Source organism: Syngnathus leptorhynchus, chromosome 1, assembly GCF_054491065.1.
Source record: "Syngnathus leptorhynchus isolate UIUO chromosome 1, UIUO_Slep, whole genome shotgun sequence".
NCBI lineage: Eukaryota > Metazoa > Chordata > Actinopteri > Syngnathiformes > Syngnathidae > Syngnathus > Syngnathus leptorhynchus.
In genome coordinates this window covers 6,515,768-6,541,319 of record NC_141195.1, presented here as the reverse complement: position 1 = coordinate 6,541,319, position 25,552 = coordinate 6,515,768, and the positions used below count along the sequence as shown (strand labels likewise).

The following is a 25,552-nucleotide window of genomic DNA, read 5'->3' as shown; positions in this document are numbered from 1 at the left end:
TTAAGTAATCAGTTGTTGACGTTTGTTGTTGTTTTTACACATATTCAGTCGTGCAACATTCAAACCAAACCTGAAAAGTAATCAATGAAAACCTCCCGATACGGTCATAAGTATTAGTGACAGGAATATTTTAATATTAGTGCAGGATTCGCTGACCAAATACTTGTTGGTCAAACTTCTAATTCAAAATATTACCAAACCAGGATATACTATCAATTATTATCCATTCAGTCTGGCAGCCAAATATCCCTTTTTCTAAAGGGCATATTGTTTTCGGTCAGATTTTATTGAAGTGTCATTAGAGGATTTTTTTTTTCATTAGCAGCTAGGGCCATAAAATACCCTTGGGACTATTCAAAATTGAACACTATTATGTAAACTCACCACACATCCATTCTGCTGTCTCACTACTGCAGATTTTGCATGCTCCCACTCACAGGTTCTGCTCAGCCTAAAAACCTGCCTGACATGCCACTGCGCAGTTTTGTTGAATTAATAGCCTATTCTCTGACGGATTAATTTCTACAGCCTCAGCATCATACCTGGATATATTATGGAGACTTTTAACCTCAGTATTTTATTGATGCTGGTAAGAATGAGCTTGGGAAAGCAGCCTTTTAGTGTGTGTGTGTGTGTGTGTGTGTGTGTGTGTGATGATAGATAGAGAATAGATTAGCAAAACAGACTACAGTAATGAAATAAAACGAAAAACAAAACAAAAAGTACTTTGAGTGGCTCAAATTCACAGAGTAAAATGATGTACATTTGAAATGTGAAATCTTTGCAGTGTTTGGGAAGGAACTGTGATACTGCAAATATTTCACAGCGACAAAAAAGGAACTGGATCATTGATTCCTTTACTATTGATGAAGGCTACGAAGGACCTTTTCCATATTCCTTGGGCAAAGTGAGTAGCGTTCTATCATTCAACATGTTGTACCGTATAACAAGAAATCCTTTACATGTGTGGAGTGTGATGTTGTGATGTTTGACTTTGTAAAGGTAAAAGTGGATAGAAAATCGGTACTTTTTAGGATACACGGAGAGGGTGTTGATATGGAACCGAGAGACATAATAGAAATCGATGAAAACACTGGAGAGATTACAGTGCATGGCCCTGTGGACTTTGAAAAATTCAAGTCCTTAAAGGTTAGAGTGACGATGCAGTCAAGTTACAACATCCTGGGGTGTATTAGAATGAGAGTCGAAGTGACTGATTTTTTTGGCCTTTTAATTGCAGCCGATATTCCAGGCAATAGACAGGATCAACAATGTAGCGTACACACAACTGGGAATCCACATTCAGATTATTGATGCAAATGATCACGCACCAGAGTTTGAACACGAAATGTACGAGATCACTGTAAAAGAGTCGACGTCACAAGGTAAGGTTTTGGTCAAGTATGATTTGACCAGCCGTCATACATTTTTTTTCCCCATTTCAAACTGTCCGGGGGAAGAAAAATTGGGGGATACCCACTGTGATATGAATTCCAACAAATGATGAAAAAGCCCTTTTGTGTTTTTTTTCACAATGGGATGCTTGAAAATAAACAAAAACATTCTCTCTTTGACAGGTACTCGATTGATTGCTGTTCAGGCAGAAGATGCTGACACCGATCAAAATAAAAAATTGGATTTACAAATACTCTCAGTCACACCCAGACCCCATGACCTTGAGTTCTACCTTCAGACAACTGATGCTCAAACTGGAACCATTTCCTTTAAAGGGTGTCTGGATTATGAAGTAAATAGGATTATTTCAGATTTTAAACATCAATTTCCTGTAATATTAATCATCCGTTCCCTGTTCAGCACAGTAACTCGGTGGTTACAAAAACATTTTGAACTCTGTGTGGGGTTTGCATTTTCTTTACCCATCCAGAAAGCAAAGAAATACAACATTTTGGTGGAAGCCAAAGACCATGGAAAACCTATCCGGCTCTCCAGCTCATGCACCGTCATAGTCAATATAGAAGATGAAAACAATCACCTTCCTGTCATCACAGGACACACTGTAAGCACTTTCTGTTAGCAAGTACTGTAATAACGCTACAAAACAAATTTCTCCATTTCTTCACCGCAGGGTTCGGGAAAAGTGAAAGAAGGACTGAAAAATGTTCTTATTTTACGTCTTCAAGTCACTGACAGAGATAGAAGAGGTACAGGAGCATGGAGGGTGAAATATAGGCTCCACGGGGAAGCAAACAAAAGCTTCAGAATCACGACTGATTCAAAGACAAATGAAGGGTTACTGTATGTTGAAAAGGTATTTTGCTCCCATGCCAAGTGCAGTTGTTATGTTGACTCGAACAATTTGGATGGTTAAAGGGAAGACAGCCATGTTTTTATTGCCATCATGACTCAACAAGCATGTCTTTATTATTGGTGTACGGTACCAATGTTGGATTGGTTTTACTCTATAGCTTATGAAAAGCCATATGGTGCATAATTCACATGGGAAAATGAAGCTTCAGTTGGCTTTTTCTCACGCATGTCGATGGCACTCTCTGTTCTGCCTTTTCTTAAAGCCCTTTATTTAAACCCATCTTGTCAAAAGCACAACTGGTTCATGAAACAAATCTGAAGCTTCATTTTCCTATCAGCACACAACAGTAAACGTATATTCATTATTCTTTTTTTCATAGCCTCTGGATTATGAGACAAGTTCTCTGCAGACTCTGACCATCACAGCACACAATGAGATTCCATTTTTTTCATGTGCTGTGGTGAGACGCAGTACCACTAGTCTTTGGACATTGAAGACTCAGAGAGGTGCCATGACATCTGGTCAGTCCACATACGGTGCGAATGTGATCGTAGAAGATGTCAATGAACCACCCATTTTTGATGAACCCCACAAGCAAGTAGCAATCGGTGAGAATGTCGCTGCGGGACAGTATCTGGAGAAATTCACAGCGAGAGATCCTGATTTCAAGAAGGCCAACTCATTTGTGTAAGTCTTGAGGATAGACACCTTGCAGATCAACATGATTTAAAATGAAGACATATTTCAGATATATGAAAGGGGAAGATCCAGCTGACTGGGTTACAGTGGACCCTTTGACAGGGGCCATCACCACATCCAAAATTCTAGACAGAGAATCAATCTACGTGAAGGACAATATCTACAAAGCCACAGTATGCGCTGTTGACGACGGTATGACCGCAAACAGGTTTTAGACATTGAATTATTTTATAACTTTATTCAAAATAAATGTCTTGTCTTATTTTGGTCACCAGGTGTACCTCCAATGACAGGCACTGCAACGCTCAACATCATTATAAGTGATGACAATGATAATGCTCCAACTCTGGCTGAGAACCATATTGACATGTGCCAATCTGATGGTCCCACTCAAGCCAGTATAACAGCTTTGGACCATGATGAAGACCCACACGGTGGCCCATTCCACTTTAGACTACATGGAGATATTACGGGCAGGTGGAAGATTGACCCGAATAAAGGTAAGGACCCAAAATGCACAAGATGTTCATTGTTGACATTACTGGTACATATAACATATATAATAACAAATATAACCTCATTGGATACACACAGGATTCTCAGTACATCTCGTGAAAGAGAACATTGTTCCTTCCGGAATATATGTGCTGCTCTTGGAAGTGTCAGACCTTCAGGGCAACATTGCTGTTCACAACCTGTCAGTTACTGTGTGTACCTGCTTACTAAAAGGAAAGCCAAATTGTCGCTCGGGTAAAGCTTCGAGCCCCACAGTAGGAAAAACAGTTGGAATTATTTCTTCTTGCTTAGTACCACTCACAGGTGAGGGCCATCATACATATTTTAGTTAGATGTACTCTTCGATAGGTTGAACGGTAACGGGTGTGTGATGTTTTTATGCAGGTATTCCATTAACGGCATTTCTGAGGTCTCGTAAGAAAAAAAGAGAAAAGAGAGACACCACAGAAGGTATACCAGACAGTTCTGGACATCTAATGCGGTCTAACGTGGAGAACCTCGGACATGATTGTGAAGTATGTCACATAGTTCAGAAAACTGAATTGACCCTCATCTTTAGACACCGCCCCCTGTAATTTCAACATTGATTTTAATTATTTAACTCATTTTAATTGATGTGTCCGTGTATTGATTTATTGACTATTAAGTTGACTAATTCTCCACTAAAATAATGGAAATGGAACTTCATAAAAAAATCCCAACAGGTGCCTCTTGAACCATTAACTGAAGAAGAACATACCAGAGAACCACTGAAAGCAATTTCGCCAATACCAAGACAACAGGTAGATATTGTTTTGGAAATATGTAAACAACCCAATATATGCAACCCTGTATACTGTAAAGTATTTTTTTATCTATAAAGATTTTACTTTGGAGCCATTACCAATGGTAAATATGTATTTATTCACAAGCTGACATACCGAGTGAATCATTCAGAAGAAATATATCTATTTTTCTTTCACAGAGTTGGGTAGGACAGAAACCAAGCAGACATTTATCAACCAATTTGTCCTATTTTATAGATGAGGTAATAATGACCACTTCATCGATCATCAGTCCACTTGAACCAGGGTCCTTTTATCTTGGTTTTTGATATTCAGTTGAACAAATGCACTTTTGTGGCCTTGTAGATGCTGAACTCTCTCCAAAGAAAAGAGGATCTTGTTGATGACGTACCTCGTGTGTATGCTGAAGAGGGAGACCTGGACAATACCTCTGAGCTTGACGCCATTTCTGTCCCTGAAATTCCCTTTGAGCCAGACTGGGATCTAGATCGATCCCCGACCTCACTTCAAAAACCGGATACAAGCACGACAAATAACATAACTACATCTTATGAAATGCATAACCTTCAAAATAATACAGTGTACCCAGTTGTAGGCAATATACTGAAAATAGGCAAGAACAAGAAGTATAGGAGAAATGCATTATATCTGTAATTTTTGACAGGATAGGGTGTAAGTCAGAGGCCATCAACACGGTACCAGGTCGGCCGCAGGGATGTTCTAAAATTAGCTCTACTCTTGTTTAAATCACACTTACATGTGAACTGGAAATGACAATTAATAATAACACAATTAAAGCTGAATTGAGCAAATTGACTATTTCAGAAGTGTGTGTCAAACTGGTAGCCCTTTGCCTTAATCAGTACCCAGGAAGTAGCCCTCGGTTTAAGAAAGGTTGGTGACCCCTGGGGTAAGCTATGATGAGATGAATTCTTCATACAGTGATAAAAACCAAACTCTTACAATGTTGAACATTTACAATTTATGCTCTGCTGCCCTCAAGTGGTCAAATGACGTCATGAGCCTTTTGACAATATTTTATTTCCTTGAAGTTTGAGTTTCTAAACGTCAAATTAAATACCTTCAACGTTAGTTAATTGGCACAAGAGGTGACAATTTAGATGCTCTTTTCTGCTTGTGCAAGAACTGCAGCTGGAAATGGGACAGAAAAAAAAAAAATAGCTCATAGCCTTGGAGGACACAGCTTGAAAATGTTCCTATGGTCAAATTAATTTCAATATTTTTAGGGGGTAACAATGTTTTGTTCAGGTCTGTTTCGAGTATGTTCCTCCCCCCCTCGAATAATTCTGTTGAACCAAAATTCAAAGGTAATTTCATGTTTTCACTGGTTAATTTTTGACAAATGTTCCTATTCTTTTTGTCAGATTCAAGTTTCGTTTTCAAGTTTATTCAAGTTTCTGTGACCACTGTGGGTAACCAATTGTGTCTATGCATGTATGAAAATAATCCTTCAAGTATTGCATCAATACACATAGACTTTATTTGCAACATATGATGTGCAGCCATGACTTTTAAGTAGTTTGTGGGCTTGATTTAACTTAGCGGGCAATTTACTGTAAACTTGTACAGATATGGTAACATAAAATAGGGGATGCAATTGATCCCAAAATGCTCTATCTTTAGCAATACAAGTCCTGGAACTCTTTCGACAAAGTTTGCATGTCTCTTAGTACAATCTTGTGGCTTTTCCTTCTGCTGTACTAGCATCTCCGCAGAGATTTCCGTCATACAGCGCTCGAAGGTGGAGGATGAGTTCTTCTGTGTTGTGCCCAGTGAGAGCTGACACGGGAATGACTCTTTGGGTAACACGTCTCTTCAAGATCTCTAAGTTCTCGCGAGCTTCGCGAAGGTCTATTTTGTTGGCCACAATGACATGAGGCCGCTGGGACAGACCAGGCTCATACTGGTCCAGTTCATAGCGTAGGTGCTGGAGCTGATTCCAAGGCTCTGGAGAGGATGCGTCCAAAACAAAGAGCAGGAATCTGCAACGCTCAATGTGACGCAGGAAAGAGATACCCAGGCCTCGATTTAGATGCGCTCCTTGAATGATTCCCGGGATGTCAGCAACTGCATCAAACAGAGCAGATATTTTGAAAAGCATGGCAATGATAAAAGTGAAAAATATTCACCACTTTGACATTATGTTTCAGCCTTAATCCAAAATTTAATAAATGTACTGACAAATTATGTACTTCTTCCATTCCATCTAGTCTTTAGGCAGTTGCAAAAAACTTTTGGTGAAAACATTAAAAATGAAGATCACAGAATGTACAATTAACACGATTAGGAAAATGGATTTTAGCTGCAAGTTTGTTTGTTTTTATGATACTGTGGCAAAATCTCAAAAAAACAAAACAAAACCAAAAAAAAAACACACCCTATAATTACATTTTCATTTTGGGGCATTGTGTGGAGGAAAAAAATGATTTTAGAATACAGCTACTACAAAATGTGGAAAAACTAAAGTGCTGCAAATCGTTTCCAAATGAACCACCTAAAAATATGAATGATGATACTGTTCGCTTGTCTACCTGCGACTTGCTCGTGATCCCTGTACTTGACAATTCCAACATGCGGGTTGAGTGTTGTGAAAGGGTAAGCAGCTACAGCTGGCCTGGCATTAGAGATGGCTCTCAAAAGAGAGGATTTGCCAGCATTTGGAAAACCAACCTGATGGAATAAATGTATTAAATTAAAATCTTTGGCAAATATGAACAAAATGCATATTCCAACTCTTACCAGTCCAGCGTGGGCCATAGTGCGCAACTCGAGATGAAGGACTCTCTCCTGGCCCGCAGTTCCGGCTGTTGCTGTCATAGGAGCCCGATTCTCATTGGAGAGAAAAAACCTGTTGCCTTTACCTCCAGAACCTCCACATACCGCCAGATAATCTTGGCCATGCTCAGAGAGATCCACAAGAGTCCTGCCATTCTCCTTCACCACAGTGCCAACTGGAACCTTAAAACCAAAATCAGGTATCCCGGTGACTTTACAGTGACAAAGCAAGTTCCTAACTTTCTAGAAATTTGAGAATTTCCATCAGGGCTCACACAAATAAAAGTTGGGCAGCCATTCCGGCCATAACAGTTCTTGCTGCCACCTGACTGACCATTTTCTGCCATGTAGACTGAAACTATTTGAGCCAGAGACTTCACAAATCGATCGGCTGAAAGGAAAGCAATGTAAAATTTGATTCAAACACATCCAGTGTGCAATATTTAGATGCAAATTTGTTCATACTATTGTCTCACCCTTAAAGGAGATGCTTCCTCCATCACCACCGTTTCCACCATCCGGTCCACCCCACTCTTTTCGAGGCTCGCTGTGGAAGCTGCAAACTCCTTTTCCGCCCGAACCAGCCACCAGCCGCACACATTTGTGGTCTACAAAGTGACGAGTCTGGGTAGAAGTCAAAACAACATTCCGACGTGGAGAAGCACAACCTTAACTTAGCTTGTGTATAAAATGTGCTATATAAATAAAGACCCCTCACCGAATATTTATGCAGCAATTATTAGAGGGCACAAATATCGAGTTGGCAATCCAACATCGATTAAAGCAAATTCTCTGAATCGTAAAGTGAATCCAAACGAATGGTCGGGATCATATGCAACAGCAGGTTGAGACACTTATGCGGAAAGAAGGGGAGATTGTGCATTTTTAAACATTTTCCACGGGGAAACACTCTTTAGTCTACGTGCAACGACTGTCAGGCGGGGATCCTATACACTTTAATTGCGAGGGTTTAATCGAATATCAAAGAGACCTACCAGCTTCTTTTCAGAAATATCCCCCTTCCCTTGTTTGGCTCGGACTTTAACCTGCAGTGGAGCCGAGGAGCTGACATCTCTGCAGGGTACTTGCCGTTTCCTTGCCGCTAGAAGCAGACAGCAAGCGGCCAAGGTGGGTTTCTTCTCCACTAAAAGGCATGCGAATCCAAAAGTTCTGTCTTGGGCAAGCCGAAGAAGACATTGAAAGCTCGTTAATGTTGCTAGCATTTCGACACTTGCATCACCGCCTTTGTTTTCTACGTTTGTATTGCTGGGAGAAAAATAAAAAGGAGACCTTGGTTGAAATTGTGACTCGAACGGAAGGAAACAGTACTACGGAAAAGCCAGGGGGTCAAATCCTCTTGTAGTGTTTTATGGCGGTTGGCGCCCCCTATTGGTTTGGAGTATAAACCAGTACTATGCTAATTAACCCACCTACAAAATTGCAAATTGCAAAGTTATGACAAATTGATAAATGGTAGAATTATGTTGTGATTCTTGAAAAAAATGATATTAGGTATTTTGATTAATCGTCTGGTTAAATGTTCAAACTTGAAAGTGAAAAGATTGTCCTAAATTTGGAGACAAAGGACAATTATTCCAAGATTAAAATACTTGGACTGTATTTGGAACTTAATTGTGCATTGGGTGTTTGGAGGAAATAAAACTTGCATGCTGGATGGAAAACTACATTTCTAGTTATTACTTCACCCTAAAGAATTCCATTTCCTTTGGTGCTATCTACAAATCTGTTTTAATGCAGAATTGCTTTCACAAGGCACGTGAGTTGATGCTTACTTAAGTCAGTAAATCAAGGACACAGATAAATTAGAAATTTGGCATCTTTTGTTCATCCCTGTGCAGAATGAACAAATATCAATATCTGAAGGTTGAATAACTGATATGCCCGTTGTCATCCATATATCACACGTGTTACTTTATGCACGCTGTAGGATCGAACACTCACCTAAAAAATTATCAACACAATCCAGTCACATTGTTGTTTTTTACATTTTGGATGCCTTGCCTCACTATGAAACCAATAAAAACATCTCGTCCCATGGGAAACAAGATTATTTTATAATAAGTAATATGTCTTACAAAGCATTCGATTAGGCTGTTTACTGTCCATCTAAAAAATGTGACCGTTTTTTATGAAATGCTTCTGTTGTCATGTTTTTCAACCACAGGTGATTGTTAATGCAGTTTGTCTGCATTTTTTTATCCACATTGCAAATGCAATAGGCAGCGAATACTACATATCCTTATTGTTTATTTACATAAATTACACAAAGCAAAACAAAATTTCATAAGCCTCAACGTCAGATCAGCCTAATAGTTGCATCTAAAAGTATTTCATGACCAGAAAAAAAAAAGCACTCAAATCAAATTCTACAAGTCAAAGAAAAAAAAAAAAAAAAAAAAAAAAAAGAAAAGACGATGGGGAGAAAAAAGCCCCTTGGGCAATTAAGGGGGAAAATGCATTTTTAGATACAAACAAATAGTGGACTCAATAGCCATGCAGTAGCAGGCAAAACATAATCAAGTCAAATGTAAAAGCTTGTAATACAGAAATAAACATTGTTAGTGCATCAAACACCCCCAAATAAATAGCATACAGATTATCCTGCATGCAACTATACTTTCCTTTTTGATGTCACAAAGATCTGGGAAAAAAAAAAAAAATACTAGGAGCATCCATTCAGCAACCCTGACCTTCACAGCTGTCCATTACTGCTTCTTTAAGATATTTGAGTACGAGGTGTGCCTCGTCTCCTTCTTCCAGCATACCCTCGTCTGAAGCCTTGGCCCCTGCGGAACCATTCATGGTCCCCAAATGTCTCTAGATTGCGCTTACGCATCTCTGCCCAGGTCAGTCTGAAATGTTGGGACACAAAAACACGATTAGTTTAAAGACGACAGGGTGGGTTGGATTTTATAGACACGTCAATACCCGAGTTTATTATCAGTGGAGATATTATCAAAGAAAGACTTTGCTTTGTCATAGTAGCATTTTGGTCCGGAATGATGCTCCTCCTTGCTCTGATGTTCTTCAGTGCTTTGTTTTTCTCCATTATCATCATGTACATCTGCAAATTAAAGTATCCAAGTCATGCGTGACAAAATAATACTCAAATTTCAAACTAGCTTATTTGTGCATGACAAATAGAAGTTAAACTTGTATTAGGTTGAGTAACCTGAGGTAGAATGGGTGAAGGATGAACCGACCTTTAATGTTCAACCTTTTCTGCATCTCCTGCTCCAACTCCTCCTTAATGAACTGTGCATTTGAGTAGTCAAAATCAAAGTCTGTGTCAAATTTGAGGGTGGCTGAAGGAACCTTGTCCACATTCAACGGAGCCCTACTCCAGTTTCTGCATCTTCGAGTACCTACAGTATAACTCAATCAAGATCACTTTAGTTTTTGTTGTCAGACTTGTCTGCCATTTGAGGAACTTTTACCTTTGCGTCTGGTTGGAGGCCTGTTTCCATTCTGCTGCTGAGAAGATTTTTGGAGGGGATCGGGCACACCCGGCCCCGACCTCACTTTCAAACAAAAAATGCATGTTTGTTGCAACATTCAGTCATTAACAGCATATGTAGGGGAGAGTAAAAATGCACTTAATACTCACTGCCTGATCCAATGGCCCTTCCAGTTGTTTCTCCTCTCATCTTCTCCAATTGATGACCTTGCTCCTGGTCAGCAGTCAAACCTCTCTTTCTAAACTTTTTCACAGATAGAGTTTGAACTGCCTTTTCCACCATGGGACCTTTTTGAACTTGCAAGCCTGGAAAGATGGGTCCTGAGTTGGAAAGAAATAAGAATTGGAAAGCCTATTAGAACAAGTGTCTAATTTAGAGAGATTAGATCTGCCAAAGTTACCAAGGCCAAGAGCTGCAGCATACTGCTGGTTAAGAAGTGAACTGGCAGCAAGTTGGCTGTAGGGAGGCATTTGAAGTGGACGGAACGGTCCAAGAGGTGAGTAGACACCTGACGGTCCCACACTTGACTGGCAAAAAGATTCTCAGGAGTATCAATCTGATACATGCCATTATCAGTCTATAAAACATTTTTTTATTACTCGACTGGTGTTAATTCGTCTACTATATGTTGGCAGTTCAGCATTGTAGGATCCCCAATTAAAATACTCAATAAGCCCTAGAACACAAAACAAACAAATTAAAAACAGGACAGTTTGTAAACAATCACCCACTTGCACTATTGCTGGATCGTGAGGTAGGCCACTGTGCTTTGAAGCTTCACACAATGTGATATCTTTAATATCATTTCCACGGAAGGTGAGAAAATCAAAAATATCATCTTTGGGAGGTGTAGGTCTATCAGTAGGTCGTCCCTCGGTTCCAAAACATTTGACTATTTGGAAAAAAAAAAAGCAATCATTAAGGTTGTTTTTTTGCAGCCATTTTTACTCACCTTTTGCCAGCACAACTGTAGAGTTCCCTTTGTCAATTGTATACAAAATTCCCTCATAGCGATTTTGGGCTTTTGAAAGTAGCCCAATCTTGCAGCCTATGTATGGCTTTACAAAACTCATGGCTGCTTTTTGAAGGCCTCTTCAGTGGTTTCCAAGCTCAACCCACATGGTGCAAGCAATAATGTGAAATTTGAAAGGTCAGCCACACCCACTGTTGTCTCATGACACCTGCGCATGACGAGCCACTGACGGAATTTTTCATCCACAAATTGAATTGGTTGTCAATGAATCATTCCATGGGCTATATAAATAAACTTGACTTGACCACTGGTAACATGAACCTAATAATTGGAATCGGGTCACATCTATTTCATTATTGAAATCAATGCTACTACAGGATTTAAATTGGCTAAATGGGTACTTTGTCTTCCTTACGATTAAGGCAGGAGTGGTATAAGTTCTCATATACTGTAGTGCAGAATCAACTCATTCACATGAGTAAAAGTAAAATAGTAAAAAACTCTTTCATAAAAATTTGGTATGTATAAAAGTCAAAATGTATTGCTACTGTCCAATTTTGATAACATGGTACAATGAAAATATGAATTTGCGCACAACATACTTTGTGTTGTTCTCATACTCACAAGAAGGTGAAAGAAAATCACAGCACGCATGATTTTTACAAATTAAATTGTGAAGAAATGAAAAGAACTTCATCAACAGAACAGGGGGGTCCTGCAAGATGAATCTCACAATGTTCTTCATGTGCATTCTTCTTCAACACCAAGTTTCAGATGTGTAGATGCTGCATTTTTTGCTTCAAAATAGGAAGACATTTTAATCAAAGAACAGTTTGAGCTCCACGATACCATAGTCACATCTTTCTCGACAGTCAAGATGGTAACTGTGACCGTGAAGAGATAAAACAAAACAAAACATTTACCAATAGACTTTGGCAAAATTTTCTCCACCGTGAAAATTTGAATTCTGAAGTGTGTCACATAAAGTCACGCTTTACTAAATGATTGCAAAATCTGTTTTCTGCCTCGCAGCTCTGATTCAGAAGCGGAGCCTTCTACCTCTGCCATGCACTCAACCTGCACTGGTGGCCTCCACTGTGGCACCATGCCCGCCTTTTCCCCTTGTTGGTGCCAGCTCCTCAACTACCAGCACTCCTGCAATCAAAAGCGCCATTATTGGTCTGGCTCACAATAAACCCAAAATGGTAGTTTGGCTGCTTGTTTCAATTTAGCCAATGGCACAAAGAGTAGATGCACGCGGGGGAACTTAACGTATTTTTGCTTCATTTGTCTAAATGTGCGCAGATCGTAACCCAGCAACGAAGGACGATGGGGAGACCTCAAATGACCCTGGTGCAGGCTCCAGTCGTTAGTCTCAGAGGATAGCCGCTGATGGTCCCAAACCTCAATTCAGGTGTTAATTTGGGGGGGGGGGGGGGGGTTCAGATCATTATGTTTCCTAAACCTGCCGACTTTAAAATGCAATTGGGATTTGAAAATGATCCACTACAATTTATTTATCCCTCTACTTCCATTGAAGCGTCTCGGTCGCGACAAGAAGACTAAGACTGAAACAAAAAGCCAAAGAGATTTTTTCCTCTACAGTACGTCGCCATAGCCACGTAATTCTTTTTGCGGCGTGACAATGAATTTGTCTTGCTTGTAATCCAGACGCAACAGCAAGAGCTGGAGCAGATCAGGCAACGGGAAGCCAATTTAACAGATCTGGTGGCCCCAGGAAACAGAGGAAAACGGACTCGCTTCTCAAGGGTTCTGATGCCGAAGTAGGCAATGTTTCAATGTCACAGGCTTGATGTGTTTCATTTGGATTAAAGGACATTTTGTCCATTTTACGTTTCAGGGCACGGGGTCGGGTTCCAGTCAACCCGAGGGCTGCAGAGAGCTAAGGTGGCAGCATATAACCTGCGGGAAAGCACCGATGGCCACTTGCACCTGTTCTTTAAAAGCTCCCTAAAGTAGCACATGTAGCAAAATGACTAAGCTCACTTGCCTCAGCTTTGTGAAGCAGAGTTGGACGACTTTCTTGGCTCGTCTTTGATCCCTCGCTGTCATAATGAGACATCCGTCAGCAGGAAGAGAATTATCCGGAACACCGAAGAGACGGCACATTTAAAAAGCTTCCTCCGGGCTCAGGCCCTTTGTATTTTGAGAGATGGCGCAAATATCAGCGCAGTGCTCTGATTTCAGCAGTCCCTTCAGCTCGCTCACTCTTCAGCCACATTAAAAAAAAAAAAAAAAAAAAAGCTCTGCAGAATCGAGCACTTCAGATGCCAAAGGCCCTAAAAGCAGCAAAGCTCCATTTTTCTGAAACATTGCTGATTTTGTGAAAGTAAATGTTAAACCTTTTATCTTCCATCATAATTGGAGCCTATTTTAGATAGACATTTCCATCACCCCCCCCTCCCCTACCAGAGTTGTATTTGTCACTCTGTTGTCTGCTGATCTGCCGTCTAATCCGGTCCATCCCAGCAGGATTTGCGAATGTTCTTTATCTATTGTGTCCAAGATAAAAGATTTGCAGAAGGACAATAAGGCAGAAATTTAAAAAAAACAATGTTGACGTTGAAGGCTTGCAGGCTGATGTTGACGATTAGCAGAGATTGGGAACGTCCTTCTCATCAGTGCTGACAAATCGGCAGTTTAGTCATTTCAAAAACATTTGTCCATGAAAATAATGGTGAGGAATAGGTTTGAGGAAACATGGCTACTATTACTTGTTAAGATAAAATGTCATATGTATTTTTTGGACAAACAAATAATGGCCTTTTGTATCAAATGAAATATTTTTGTTAAATGTATTTCGATGTTAAGTTCATGCACACAGTTATAGGTACGATAAAGGTGAAGTCTCTGGTGACCGATTTTAAATGGTGTCCTGCTAGTGTTTTGGAAATTTTGCACAGACTCTTGTTTATGTCCAGACTTGTTGCCCTGTTTTAAATTGATTGAAAGAAAGATTAATATTTTAAAGTGCATTGCAATTATATTCAGACCACTCAAATACTGTGACTTTATTTGCCAAATTTGTATTATGTAAAAAGCAGCAGACACAACCTCTTTTTAACCCCAGGCTCAATTTGTTCGAGTTCAATGTTTATCTCTAAATTTTGCTTCATATTTAATGGCTGGCTAATTTAATGGAGATGACTGAGTAAACATGAAATGATCAATGTATATTTTCAGTACTCTGAGTTCTTTTTAGTCAATTTCAATAGCATTTACATAGCCGAGTTGGCTTTATAACACCGTGTAAGAAATATTTCTAGGGCTATTTAGTTAGTCCAAAAGTACTGTAACTGACTCTAAATTGTTTTATTTACAATCTCTTTTTATCAATTTTAAATGGCATTGAATACAAAAAAATATTTTGCTGAAGTTAAAGGAGGGTTAAATTGATGTTCAACATTTCGTTGTCAACACCATACATCATCATTGGCTCCTTAATCGGGGCATTTTAGACGAATTAAAACCCTCAAGATTTTCGCAATACTTCCACAGGAGGGCACTGTTGTATCATTTTTGACATACGAGTTGTTTTACAGGGACCTGCAAAACAATTTGGTAAATATTCTTCATCCACTTTAACATTAAAAACTAGGTGCAAATGTAATCAAATGATGTTTCCTAAATCTCTCCATCTTTGTCATGACAGGTTCAGCTTATGTGGTCATGAAAGCAGTGCAGATATTTACACCCACGTACAGATGGGCATCTTTCAGTCGCAGTCCACAGCATTGCCTCTCACTGATTAAGATTTGTTTGGTTTTGAGGATCAGGCTGTTGTTTACTCGGTTCTCTCCACTGACAAAAAAAAAAATCTTGCACGTGCAAGGAAGGCGTTGTGTGGATGCTCAGACCTAAGCAAACTTCTAAGTCCGCTCCAATATGACTCGTCAGGCTGTATTTGCTCAAGCTACTCTGGGACAGCAAACTCAATTCCACAGTCTTGTTTGAGTTTGCATAATGAGAGCCTGCTGGCTGCTAGCAGGATAACACTATTGAGTGACAGCCATGAAGATGAATGAATAAATTACATATTCAGATATGTGCCTAAAGTTTAGTCTAGTCAATTTGTCATAGGATGAATCAAGCAACAGTAAGCCACTGTGAGTCTTGCGGTCTTGCGTTTTGTTTACCTTGTAAATTTCTTTTAAAAATTTGTTTAATGCATAGGTGAACCATTGTTTGTGGGGAGGAATTAAAGTCTATTGTATTTTCTGCCCCAATGAGGCAATAAGGTGCTAGACTCGGTGATAAGCAGAACTGACAGCCCGTGTTAAAATATTGTGAGATATGCGTCCATAAAATATATACGTATGTGAGTATATATATATATATATATATTCTTGCATATGTATATAGCTCCTCATTTAATTTTTACACATTGGGGATGCTACGGTACACGGAAAAATATTGTTCGGCACGCTCTGCATGAAACAATACATCCTAATGGACCGGGGGATTTTGGTACTTCATTTTAGACAGATGCATTTAAGTCGTGTATGTGCCTGAGCAGGTAAAAAGCCCTCCTCCTTCCTTGAGGCCATTTTTAATCGTTGTCATGCTTGGGCTGGCACTCATGCTTTTGGACTGTTTAAGTGTAGGTGAGTTGGCTCAGCCATGGTTGGGTGGTCCCTTAGGGTTTTAAACTAGGGTTTGGGTTTTGTAGAAAGGTATAAAAGTAGGGTTAAGGTTTTAAACTCGGGTTAGGGTTTCAAAGAAGGGTTTCGAACTAAGGTTAGGGTTTTAAACTAGGATTAGTGTTAGGGTGATAGTGCCTGGTTAGGAATAGGGTTTTGAGTTTAGGTGTTCAAGTCAGGGTTTTTGCTCAAGTGTCGTAGTACGGTTTCAAACTAAAGGCAACTGTTCAACCTAGGGTTAGGGTTTTAAAGTAGCGTTTTAAACTAAGGTTTAGGTTTTGTAGAAGGGTTCAAAAGTAGGTTTAAGGGTTCAAACCAGGGCTAGGATTTTAACGCAGGGTTTCAAATTAAAGTTAGGGTTTTGAACTAGGGTTAGTGTTAAGGGTTAGGGGTTAGGAAAAGAGGGATACGGTTGTTGTTAGGAATAGGGGTTAGGGCTTAGGGTTAAGTCAAAGTCAGAAGTCAAAGTCTGCTTTATTGTCAATTTCTTTCCATGTTAAGACACACAAAGAGATCGAAATTACGTTTAAAGAGTTAAAGCAGTGTTAGGGTAACTGAGTGAGTCATTTGGTGTGCTGTTTTCCAATTTAATGGCATGTACAAAATAGATCCATCTTTTGTGCATGTTGCATTGGATATTTTTACAAAAATAAAACGTTCAGGATTTCCCATTGTGATATCGATATAGAAGCCAGAAAAGTTTTCATGTATATCCTGTGTTAAAAAGCAAATGCAGATCACATGGCAGAGATGACAATTGACTTCATCAGCCTGTTATCGTAATATGAATGGAAATGCAGTCATTTCTTCTAAAAGGTCACCCACCAACCAGTCAGCGAAAAAAAAATCGCTGATAAATGAGTCAACTCATAATATCATCAGGTCTCGCTTACTGCTGCCTCCTCACAGGCTTGATGTCATCTCGTGGGATCATTTATGAGCAAGGCTCCCCATCATGCAGCATTTCCAAGTGATCATTCAAAAATAATTATGTTGTCTACTAAATGATCATATTAGCCTCCGTGAAACGAATGTCCCGTTACGAAATCCCCAGACAATCACCAAACCGTGTCGGTGTTATTCATTTTGACCGTACATATGCTGGGTATCGATTACATTCCTCAGCTGATTCTGGAGACAAAAGGACAAAAGAGCCAAGGCCCCCTGAGGTCCAAGAATCCTTCTCCTCCTGAATCCTCTGTGCATAATTGAACAAATCAACAATGAACAGCTGTTGCCTGTTACAATGACCTGCTTTAATTTTATCACCACGCACAAGAGGTCTGACAGCATCAGCACGCCACATCTGTTGGCCTTTCCGATTAGCTCACCAATTCCAGCGCACACTATATCACAATGAACCTAATGACTGTCTCCCATCCCTTTTTTTTATGGAGCCTACAAACTGCAAGGCGTAGACGAAAAAGAAAAGGCTCAATCAGTTCTTGTTCGCTCGTGTGTCGGCTCGTCTCGACTCACATCGGCATAATATTTGCTTTGCTTTAGGTCTGAGGATACCATGATAAACATCACCGTTTCAACTTGATTCACCCAACCCAAAAACTGTTTTATATTTTGTTGTGTCATAAATAAATAAGTCACAAATATAAGTGCATATTTATTCTTAGCAAAACAACTGGTTTGAAATTGATATCTGGTATGAGAAGCGTAACTGATACTAATATGATCTATTTTGGCGAGTGGCTTTTTTTTTTTTGTGGTGACCTTTGCCACCCCTGGCCACCCCTTGGTGGCACTCCTGCAAAAGATATCTTTAGAAGAATCTTATATCTGTCCATTAATGACATTGTTTATGATCTCGACCTTGTGGACATTTGACTAGATATATCCATTGACCATTTCCTCCATTCACCTTTCATTTCACATGAAATTGAATTTTGCGGAAGACTAATACATCCCAAAGAGAGAAAAAAATAAGGATCAATTGCAAAAAAAGAAGAGAACTCTCAAAGGATCATTAGGCCTTTCAGTTTCAAACAGTGTGTGTGATCTTTGCGTCTTTCTGCAATGGGAAATGCAAACAATGTTCTTCCCACGTCTGTTAACACTGCCCAACACAGTTGTTGTGCACCAAAAAAGATGCGCAGAGCAAGGGAAGATGTCAAAGCAGCTCCATCAGGACAACATCTTGCAACTCAGCGGAGGCGAGTCCTGACAGATGGCGGGCTCATGTTGACGCTGCGTGTACGTGCGTGATAGATCGCTACTCTGTGAATAACTGCAGAGCCTAATATGATTTGGATGTAAGAATGGAATCTAAATTTAATTGTACACCGTTCTATGGGCCCAGAGCTGCACTCCTTTATCTCTGTCCCTTGCTTGCTATAATGCAGTTGGACGGCTGCAGCTTTTTTTTTTTTTCAGCGGTGCGGTCTCATTGACCCGCAAGGGAACATTATCACCTCCACCCTGCCCGTTGTTTTCGTAACACTAGAACACTTATCCTACCTACTGCTGCCAAGCAAACTGTGCTTCCTTTCAAAGCTCAGTCAATATAGGATCTGCTGGAAAGTTTGAAGTTTGTTGCCCTGTGTAGTTTAGTGACTGTTTGAACCTACTTTCATTCCTCTTGAGAATTCACTCCCCCACGTTGCTCCCTGGGAGGATTAGACGAGGGGTTCACTACGGGGCCACTGGGCAATCTGCATAACAGCACCCCACGATGGGCAAAAAATAAAATAAATATCAACATTGATGGAGGACAATAAAACTGATACGGTTTGCCTATGTGGTTGTTTTCTTTGGAATAATGGCATTAGATTTTGAGGACTGGAGATGTTTTCCATCCATGATGTCACGCGTTGGCCATGTCTGAGTCCTGAGGCTGTCCGGTCGTCTGCTAAAGCTGCCATTAGACGAAGATTCAATCAGACTTGGGCCATTCTGTCTTAGTTTTTTTTTCCCTCCAAATCCTCGGGCTATAGGAGAGAAGATGAGAGAATTTGTGGACACAAACATGTAAACTTGACCACAATATTTTTGTAAGGTTTTAACAATGATACTGCGCAAGTCTCAGCTTTCCATAGTGTTCTTATGCGTGCAATTGTCTAATTTATAACTAATTTATACTTGGTACCGTACTTACTGTATTTAAGTCACATTTTTCCAAGTGCTTCCCCTAGTATCTGACAAAATGCTTTTGAGATGCAAAAGCAGACAACAGTGCCTTTTTGAGTGGCATGTTGTGGTTCCCTGTGGCTTCCTCCCATAGTTACAAAACTTGTTTGATGACTTTAGCAAACACTCAATTGTCCAAGTTGTGGATGGGAATGTGGAATGGGATGTCGTTTGGGATAGATTCCCATTTCTTTTTGATGCAGAACAAAATAACTGCAACAAAATGGACCTGAAGGGAAAAAAAAGTTGGTTTTAATACTCTTTTGCAAAACACATTTTGAGTTCTACACTTTGACAAGTTGAGGTGTGTATCAAAATGAAAGTTTATTTTCATCCAAAATCTGCAGAAAGGTAATTTCTTGGGTCATTTTACTGACATAACATGCTTAAGAGTGTATGGAAGGAGAACAAGCAGCAAGATTTGGATTATGCTTGAATAGTCACCACACAGGCCTCCAAAACCAATTAATTTTTATTCTGTTTTAAGCGAGATTAGTTTTTAAAAATGCAATTTACATGCCCAAATCCCTTCACCAGAAAAAAACATAGTCATAATTTTGTTTTCAATATAACAGCAATATAATAATGCAAATATAAACTTTAGCCGATTTGTAGTTAATTTATGCTAGATGTTAGTATGCAGGATCATTTTGGCTGTTTTGTCTAAATTGTTATTATCCCAATGTTGTTGTTTTATAATGTTAATTAGAATTCAAATTTCATTTTTATCTCCAACATGGAGAACACTATGAAAATGTTGGAATTTGAAACATCAATATTTTTCAAATAAATTCTTTGATAGTAATCAGAAGTTATAAGGATATATATATATATATATATATATATTTTTTACAAGACGATCAATATAACCAATTTCCCCCCTAACTTTGTGTTCTTTCACATGTTTAATGGTAATCATTATTTCCTCCAATTCCTCCTCCAGTCAGTCATGTGTGATATGATTCAATCTCTATCACCGATGCATGTATGGATTCATTCAAAGGCATAAAGCAGCATGGTGTAGCATGCATGCTAATATAACGGTCATCTGGATTAATCCGATGTGACCTGTTTACTGCATCCTGGAGTTCAACCTGTTAGGCGCCAAGAGTTTTTTACCTTTTTTTCTCACTTTGCTTGTCATGTAGAGTAGCAGATTTTAGCCTTTGTGAAAAGTCTAAGTTTTGAGACAATGCATTTGATTTAAGGAATTAAAATGTGTACAAGTGCAGAATGAATATTAAAATGTATTTCCATGCAGGAAGAAACCTTTTAGTGGTTATTTTAGGTTTGCCTGTCTGACCCTTGAATTTAAAAATATGTTTTGGAGGGAGAGAGGGGAGTGAAATACATGATTTGAATGTCTTGAGGCTGAATTGGTTAGTCAGAACATTTGATGTGTTGCAGCTGGCAAAGAATTCACATTCCCTGCGGGAGGACTGCCCCGTCATACCCAATTGACAAAGCAACTGACGTGATTGTGTTGATCATCCTGGATGATGTTTGTCCACAAAAAACTAATTTGGCAATGCTGGCAACATCTGCGCATTAATTCCGTGACAACACAAGCGTGCCAATATTTTTAATTCTTACTAATCTTGTCCCCAAAATGAATGAGTAATTTCCAAAAATACACAGTAACTTGCAGTGTGTAAAATGATGAAGTGTACTATATGTTTACAGATGGCTGATGATGTACATTCTATGTTTCATTAAAATGAAACTAAAATACCTTTAATTTAATTTAGGTTTTCAACAAGTACTTTGAAAGCCCAACTTTCAGAGGACTCCAACAGGAGCCGAAACGCTTCCTGCTTCTTGCCATCCTAATGTGGAAATGTTTATTTAGAGTAGCAACGTATATGTTGTTAGACTTCAGTAGTTTCCGATTGTCTAGCAAGGCCGTGAAGGCAGGGGGGGGGGGGGGGGGGCAAGAAGAGCGATCCAGGGCGCTTGCGTGTGTTGGCTCATATGTTGAGCTCTTGATTTGTGAAATAAAGAGCCGGTTACCAAACCCACGTTTTGCCTGGTACTTTGGTAAAGCTACAATATAGTTATATACTAGATCTGTGGAATAATTGGGGCCGCAACTGACGACGAGGCTGACGTCAGCGGCGCAAGTAGGTCCGGAATAGGGGTTTTTTGACACAGAGGATGAATATTCCGGTGGATTTAATGATTTGGAGTGACACGAATGGTTCGTTAAAATTCTTGTTTATATTACATTTATTTGATATATCTAGTCTGACGTCAGCAGCACACGTAGTTCCGGTGTCAACAGCTGTGTATTTTTTTTTTTGACACAGAGAATAAATATTCTGATGGATTTAATGAAATGGATTTGTCAAATAAATTTCCCCCAAAATGCGACTTAAACTCCCGAGCGATTTATATGTGTTTTTTTCCTCTATATTATGCATTTTATGGCTGATGCGACTTGTATTCCGAGCGACTTTTAGTCCGAAAAATACGGTAATCAGCAATTCTTGATCACATTTAAATTTGAGCAATTTCTTCTTTGTCTGTGAACATATTTTCCTTTAAACAGGTTACAACTACTTTAACCAGATTTTTCTTCAATTAAACAGGAATGAAATTCTAGTACATAAACAAATACACATTTTCAGTTTCCAAAAAACAAAACAATTGAGTGATGGGGTACGGGAATGGAGACGCAAAGACGAGAGACGAGGCAGTGTTTTTATCAGGAGGGGGATTTTTTTTTATTTATAACACACGTTGCTGAAAATGCTTTTACCAGCTCAGCATCTATTTTACAATGTTGATCTGCAAGGCAGCGCATGTATACTGTACGGTATTTGGAAATCAAGATTGCAGTGGCACTACAAACACACGCTTGAAACAACAATCTATTTTTTCTTTTGGTTTTCTTTTTTTTTTTTTTTTTACAAAATGGGTACAAACACCAATACAAAATGCTTGTGCTGTTGACAATTTACAAAAACTTCATATTTTTTTTAGACATTAGACACCTGTGCAATTTTTAATAATAACTTTTCATCTCAAACTATGTTGATATGGTATGCCAGAACTCCATTTAGAATGCAACCTCGGTCATGCGGGTTGCGACATGTTTTTACGTTTGATGGTTACTCTTAATAGAACGCATATCTGGCCATCATAAAAAAGACATGCAAAAAAGCTCCAGTCATACATTAAACTTGGTCTGCTTGGCGAGCAAATACTACATTATTTACATTTGGACTTGAGCAAGACATTTCAAAGGAAGCAACAGCCTCTGTTGCTAACACATCAGATGTGTCCATGGTCACAAATTTGTTGTCTACCCACTCATTTCAGATATTTAAACAGATTATTTCCATATGGCACAGTTGCAGTTTTTCAACATGCAACATGATCAGCGCCTTGTCATGAAAAGTCAACATACTGCATGTGTGTATGTGACGTGTGTAGCTCGTTGTTGTGTTAGTCCCTTAATTAGATCTAGATGTCTTCTTAAGGATCATAAATACGTCAAAGAACATCCTTTTGTCCTCTGAGCGTGATGGAACCAGCAAAAGGGCTGTTCGGGCTTTGCAGTGGAATAGCACTCACATACTGTATGTACAGTAAGGCCTAGACGAGTGTGTGTGTGTGTGTGTGTGTGTGTGTGTATGTGTGTGTGTGCGTTTGTTAGACTGTACACGTCAATTTCGAACGACGGACGGCTTCACTTTGTTCTGAAGAAGCTCAAGCGCAGCGACGACAAGTATGGCTGTGTGAGCGCTCGCAAAACCAATCAGGTTCTCTTCACCATGGCTTTTTAGTGGTGAAAGCGACCTCACCGACTTGTTGGAGCGAGAAAGAGAGAGAAAACCACCCAGTCACTCACACCTCGCGAGTCATGTTGACAAATGCATAAAAAAGGTTCTGTATATACAACATTTATGTGTCAGACACAAATCACAGATAGCGGAGAGTAACAGCTGTGTTTATTTTGTGAGGATATTTGCGAGGTGGAGGAGAAACCGGATAGATAAGAGCTAATCCGGAAGCCAGCGTCGTCGCTCCTTGCCTCGATTCTGATTGCACTTTAAGCTGACAGCGGTCGGGAAAATTATCGCTGTCAAGTTCGGCGCCGCAAAGTGCAATCGGTACCTGTTTGCCTTTGAATCGTGAGATTCTGACCCTGTTCACCTCATTGATTATATCATGACCATCTTTGCATTTGCGTCGGCAGGAATGTAGTTTCCGTTATGTCTCTCGTCAGAACTGTTTAAAATCGACAAATTTTGTTTCTCTTGCAAATGAGAAAATGAAAACATTTAAGCATCATTAAAGTTTTCCTCCAGGAATTCATCAATTCACAGCAAAACCAGTCATCTAGCTTCAAGCTAACTCGCACTGAGGGGTATTTTCCACCCACTCGTTTCTCAATGCTTTTGTATATTTGAATAATTTAAGCATAGCATTTAGAGATCTTTATTTCACGTCACCCTAGGAGTCGTATAAAATACGATGACACAAGCCCATAAGCGGAGCTGCTGTTTCATTAAGTCTAAAACAAAAATATGTTCAGATGGAAAATGACTGTTAAAGAGTCCGTTTTAACAAGTCACCCTTGATATAGTGCTTCATAACTTCATAAAGTTTTGCTCACTTCAACGTTTTGACGAAAACTCTTGAACTTGCAGCCAGAGAATTTCAGGGGAACATTGCAGATCAATGTTTAAGTGCGCCTAAAGAGAGGCAGATTGAGGGGCTGAAAAATCCCTGGCTGAGGCTCAAATCCCTCAAACACAGTGAGCACCAACATTTTATATGTTTATACATTGTCGAGAAGCAACTGCGACTCCCTCCAAGTATGAACAAGAGGATTAGATAGGCATAACAATTAAATTCCTTTCCTATGTTATTTTACTTTGCATTTTCAATGTTGGATTTTCTCTCCTTATTTTGGAAATGGAATGTAAAGTGTTTGCGTGTGTCGATAAATATGCAAACCTTTCGATCAAAAAGGCCAAGTTTCCTTCATCAAGACTGGACACGTGATTGGCCTGAACCAGGTCACGAATTCAATGCAGGAAAAAAGAAGAAGCTCAAAACAAACACAGCTGCTAGCGAAGCCACAAGAAACAAAGACACTTCTCCACGACAGTCCCGTCTTGGATTGCTGCGATTTCTATCATCACATTCAAGTTGGCTGCCATCTGAGGACACTTTATGATCTGAACAATTGTGGAATTGGTCCATTCCGGCCAAGTGTAGTGTACACCTACATTAACATGCCCTTGTTTGCCGGTCGCAAGCTCATCTGAAAGCATCACTGGCGCCTCACGCAGCTACCTTAGCCCATAAGACAATGGCAAGGTCTGAGTTAAAGGGTCAGGAAAATGGAAACTAATCCTGAGTTCGAGGGAGTCTGTTAAAAAATGCACCACTGAAGGCACTTTTTTGGGGGAAACAACAGTGCTTCTATTCTAAGTAATTCAAGTTCAAGAAAGAATAAACCAGGGCCCTCCACACAGGAGGGACTGTCATATCAGGGTTCTTGTTTTTTTACTCCCCCCCCCCCCCCCCACACCAAGACAAAAATGCTCAAACTTAAAGCTTCTGCAGGGAGGCAGGCAGGGGCTGACAGTGAGAGGAAAGAGGAAACCTTCAGGAACAAGGAATGACTCTTGTTGTGGAGTGAAAATAAAATACAAAAATAAACAAAAAGCCACAGGGGAACAAAGGCACATACAAAAAAAAACAACCAACAACCTGACATAAACAATTGAAAAAATTGGGCACGAAAGACTTATGATAACCCAGCAACTCAATAATTCTGTTTCAGTCAAACATGGAACAGCGCCAAACTTCTGGAGTTCTGATTGGTTGATTGGTGTTGACGGGACAGAGCATGGCAGGCCAGCTGGCGGGACGAAAGTGTATGAGTGTGTGTGTGTTCACGTGAGATTTAATCCTCCTCCCCTCCTCCGTACATGTCGGCCAGTTTTTTGAAGCGGGGACCCCAGTCGTTGAGGTAGTCGTAGTCCTGCTCCCCCGTACTGGAGGAGTTGAGAGAACTGACCGATCCCGTAGTGGAGCCGCTGCCCTCATAGTCAAAGACTAGCAGAGAGTCATAAGGGGGCGCAGTGGGGTCATTGTCAGCGGCCCGTAGCCCCTAAACACAGGGAAGATTACGGATGGTCAGATTGTTGGATAAAAACTGATTTTTAATCAACCGAATGCAAATAATTGGCATTCTGGAGTGCCAGCCAGCCTGAGTG

General features: G+C 39.8%; 4 protein-coding genes and 1 long non-coding RNA gene across 5 annotated transcripts in view; 2 read left to right on the top strand and 3 right to left on the bottom strand.

Annotated features, from left to right (window-relative positions):
* Positions 1-553: 553 nt before the first annotated feature.
* Positions 554-4,923, top strand: LOC147061606 (cadherin-like protein 26). Its single transcript, XM_085930577.1, has 15 exons — positions 554-589; positions 788-907; positions 1,003-1,149; positions 1,241-1,385; positions 1,578-1,747; positions 1,886-2,017; positions 2,087-2,269; positions 2,649-2,956; positions 3,018-3,160; positions 3,244-3,468; positions 3,563-3,787; positions 3,869-3,999; positions 4,189-4,266; positions 4,449-4,511; positions 4,615-4,923. Exons 1-15 carry the CDS (start codon positions 554-556, stop codon positions 4,921-4,923), a joined length of 2,415 nt encoding a protein of 804 aa, XP_085786703.1.
* An 824-nt stretch (positions 4,924-5,747) lies between these two features.
* Positions 5,748-8,385, bottom strand: mtg2 (mitochondrial ribosome-associated GTPase 2). The gene is made up of 6 exons (XM_085914640.1): positions 8,061-8,385; positions 7,542-7,689; positions 7,341-7,456; positions 7,030-7,248; positions 6,822-6,960; positions 5,748-6,357 (listed from the first exon to the last, which is right to left on the bottom strand). Exons 1-6 carry the CDS (start codon positions 8,286-8,288, stop codon positions 5,957-5,959), a joined length of 1,251 nt encoding a protein of 416 aa, XP_085770766.1. The 5' UTR covers positions 8,289-8,385; the 3' UTR covers positions 5,748-5,956.
* A 942-nt stretch (positions 8,386-9,327) lies between these two features.
* lsm14b (LSM family member 14B) lies at positions 9,328-11,705 on the bottom strand. The gene is made up of 8 exons (XM_085917428.1): positions 11,497-11,705; positions 11,276-11,436; positions 10,945-11,071; positions 10,694-10,864; positions 10,524-10,607; positions 10,290-10,451; positions 10,015-10,150; positions 9,328-9,938 (listed from the first exon to the last, which is right to left on the bottom strand). The coding sequence occupies exons 1-8, from the start codon at positions 11,615-11,617 to the stop codon at positions 9,803-9,805; spliced, it is 1,098 nt and encodes a 365-aa protein (XP_085773554.1). The 5' UTR covers positions 11,618-11,705; the 3' UTR covers positions 9,328-9,802.
* Positions 11,706-12,571: 866 nt separating this feature from the next.
* Positions 12,572-14,661, top strand: LOC147061603 (uncharacterized). Its single transcript, XR_015067551.1, has 4 exons — positions 12,572-12,722; positions 12,823-12,931; positions 13,189-13,301; positions 13,379-14,661. It is a non-coding gene; the product is annotated as an uncharacterized LOC147061603 (long non-coding RNA).
* Positions 14,662-22,032: 7,371 nt separating this feature from the next.
* LOC147061602 (cadherin-4-like) overlaps positions 22,033-25,552 on the bottom strand; it is a 98,092-nt gene continuing 94,572 nt past the window's right edge. The window contains exon 16 of the mRNA XM_085919594.1: positions 22,033-25,446. Coding sequence (XP_085775720.1) covers positions 25,240-25,446 — 207 coding nt within the window. The 3' untranslated portion in view covers positions 22,033-25,239. The remainder of the gene's footprint in view (positions 25,447-25,552) is intronic.

Excerpts from the sequence above, each read along its gene's own strand:
- lsm14b (XM_085917428.1), bottom strand. The coding sequence starts at position 11,617 with ATGAGTTTTGTAAAGCCATACATAGGCTGCAAGATTGGGCTACTTTCA. Across the intron at positions 10,608-10,693 it reads AAGGGCCATTGGATCAGGCA|TGAGGTCGGGGCCGGGTGTG; the intron begins GTGAGTATTAAG and ends TTTGTTTGAAAG. Across the intron at positions 9,939-10,014 it reads TCCACTGATAATAAACTCGG|ACTGACCTGGGCAGAGATGC; the intron begins GTATTGACGTGT and ends CCAACATTTCAG.
- mtg2 (XM_085914640.1), bottom strand. The coding sequence starts at position 8,288 with ATGCTAGCAACATTAACGAGCTTTCAATGTCTTCTTCGGCTTGCCCAA. Across the intron at positions 7,690-8,060 it reads ATATTTCTGAAAAGAAGCTG|ACTCGTCACTTTGTAGACCA; the intron begins GTAGGTCTCTTT and ends ACTTCTACCCAG. Across the intron at positions 7,249-7,340 it reads GCTGCCCAACTTTTATTTGT|GTTCCAGTTGGCACTGTGGT; the intron begins GTGAGCCCTGAT and ends TTTGGTTTTAAG.
- LOC147061606 (XM_085930577.1), top strand. The coding sequence starts at position 554 with ATGGAGACTTTTAACCTCAGTATTTTATTGATGCTG. Across the intron at positions 1,150-1,240 it reads AAAAATTCAAGTCCTTAAAG|CCGATATTCCAGGCAATAGA; the intron begins GTTAGAGTGACG and ends TTTTAATTGCAG. Across the intron at positions 3,161-3,243 it reads AGTATGCGCTGTTGACGACG|GTGTACCTCCAATGACAGGC; the intron begins GTATGACCGCAA and ends TTTGGTCACCAG.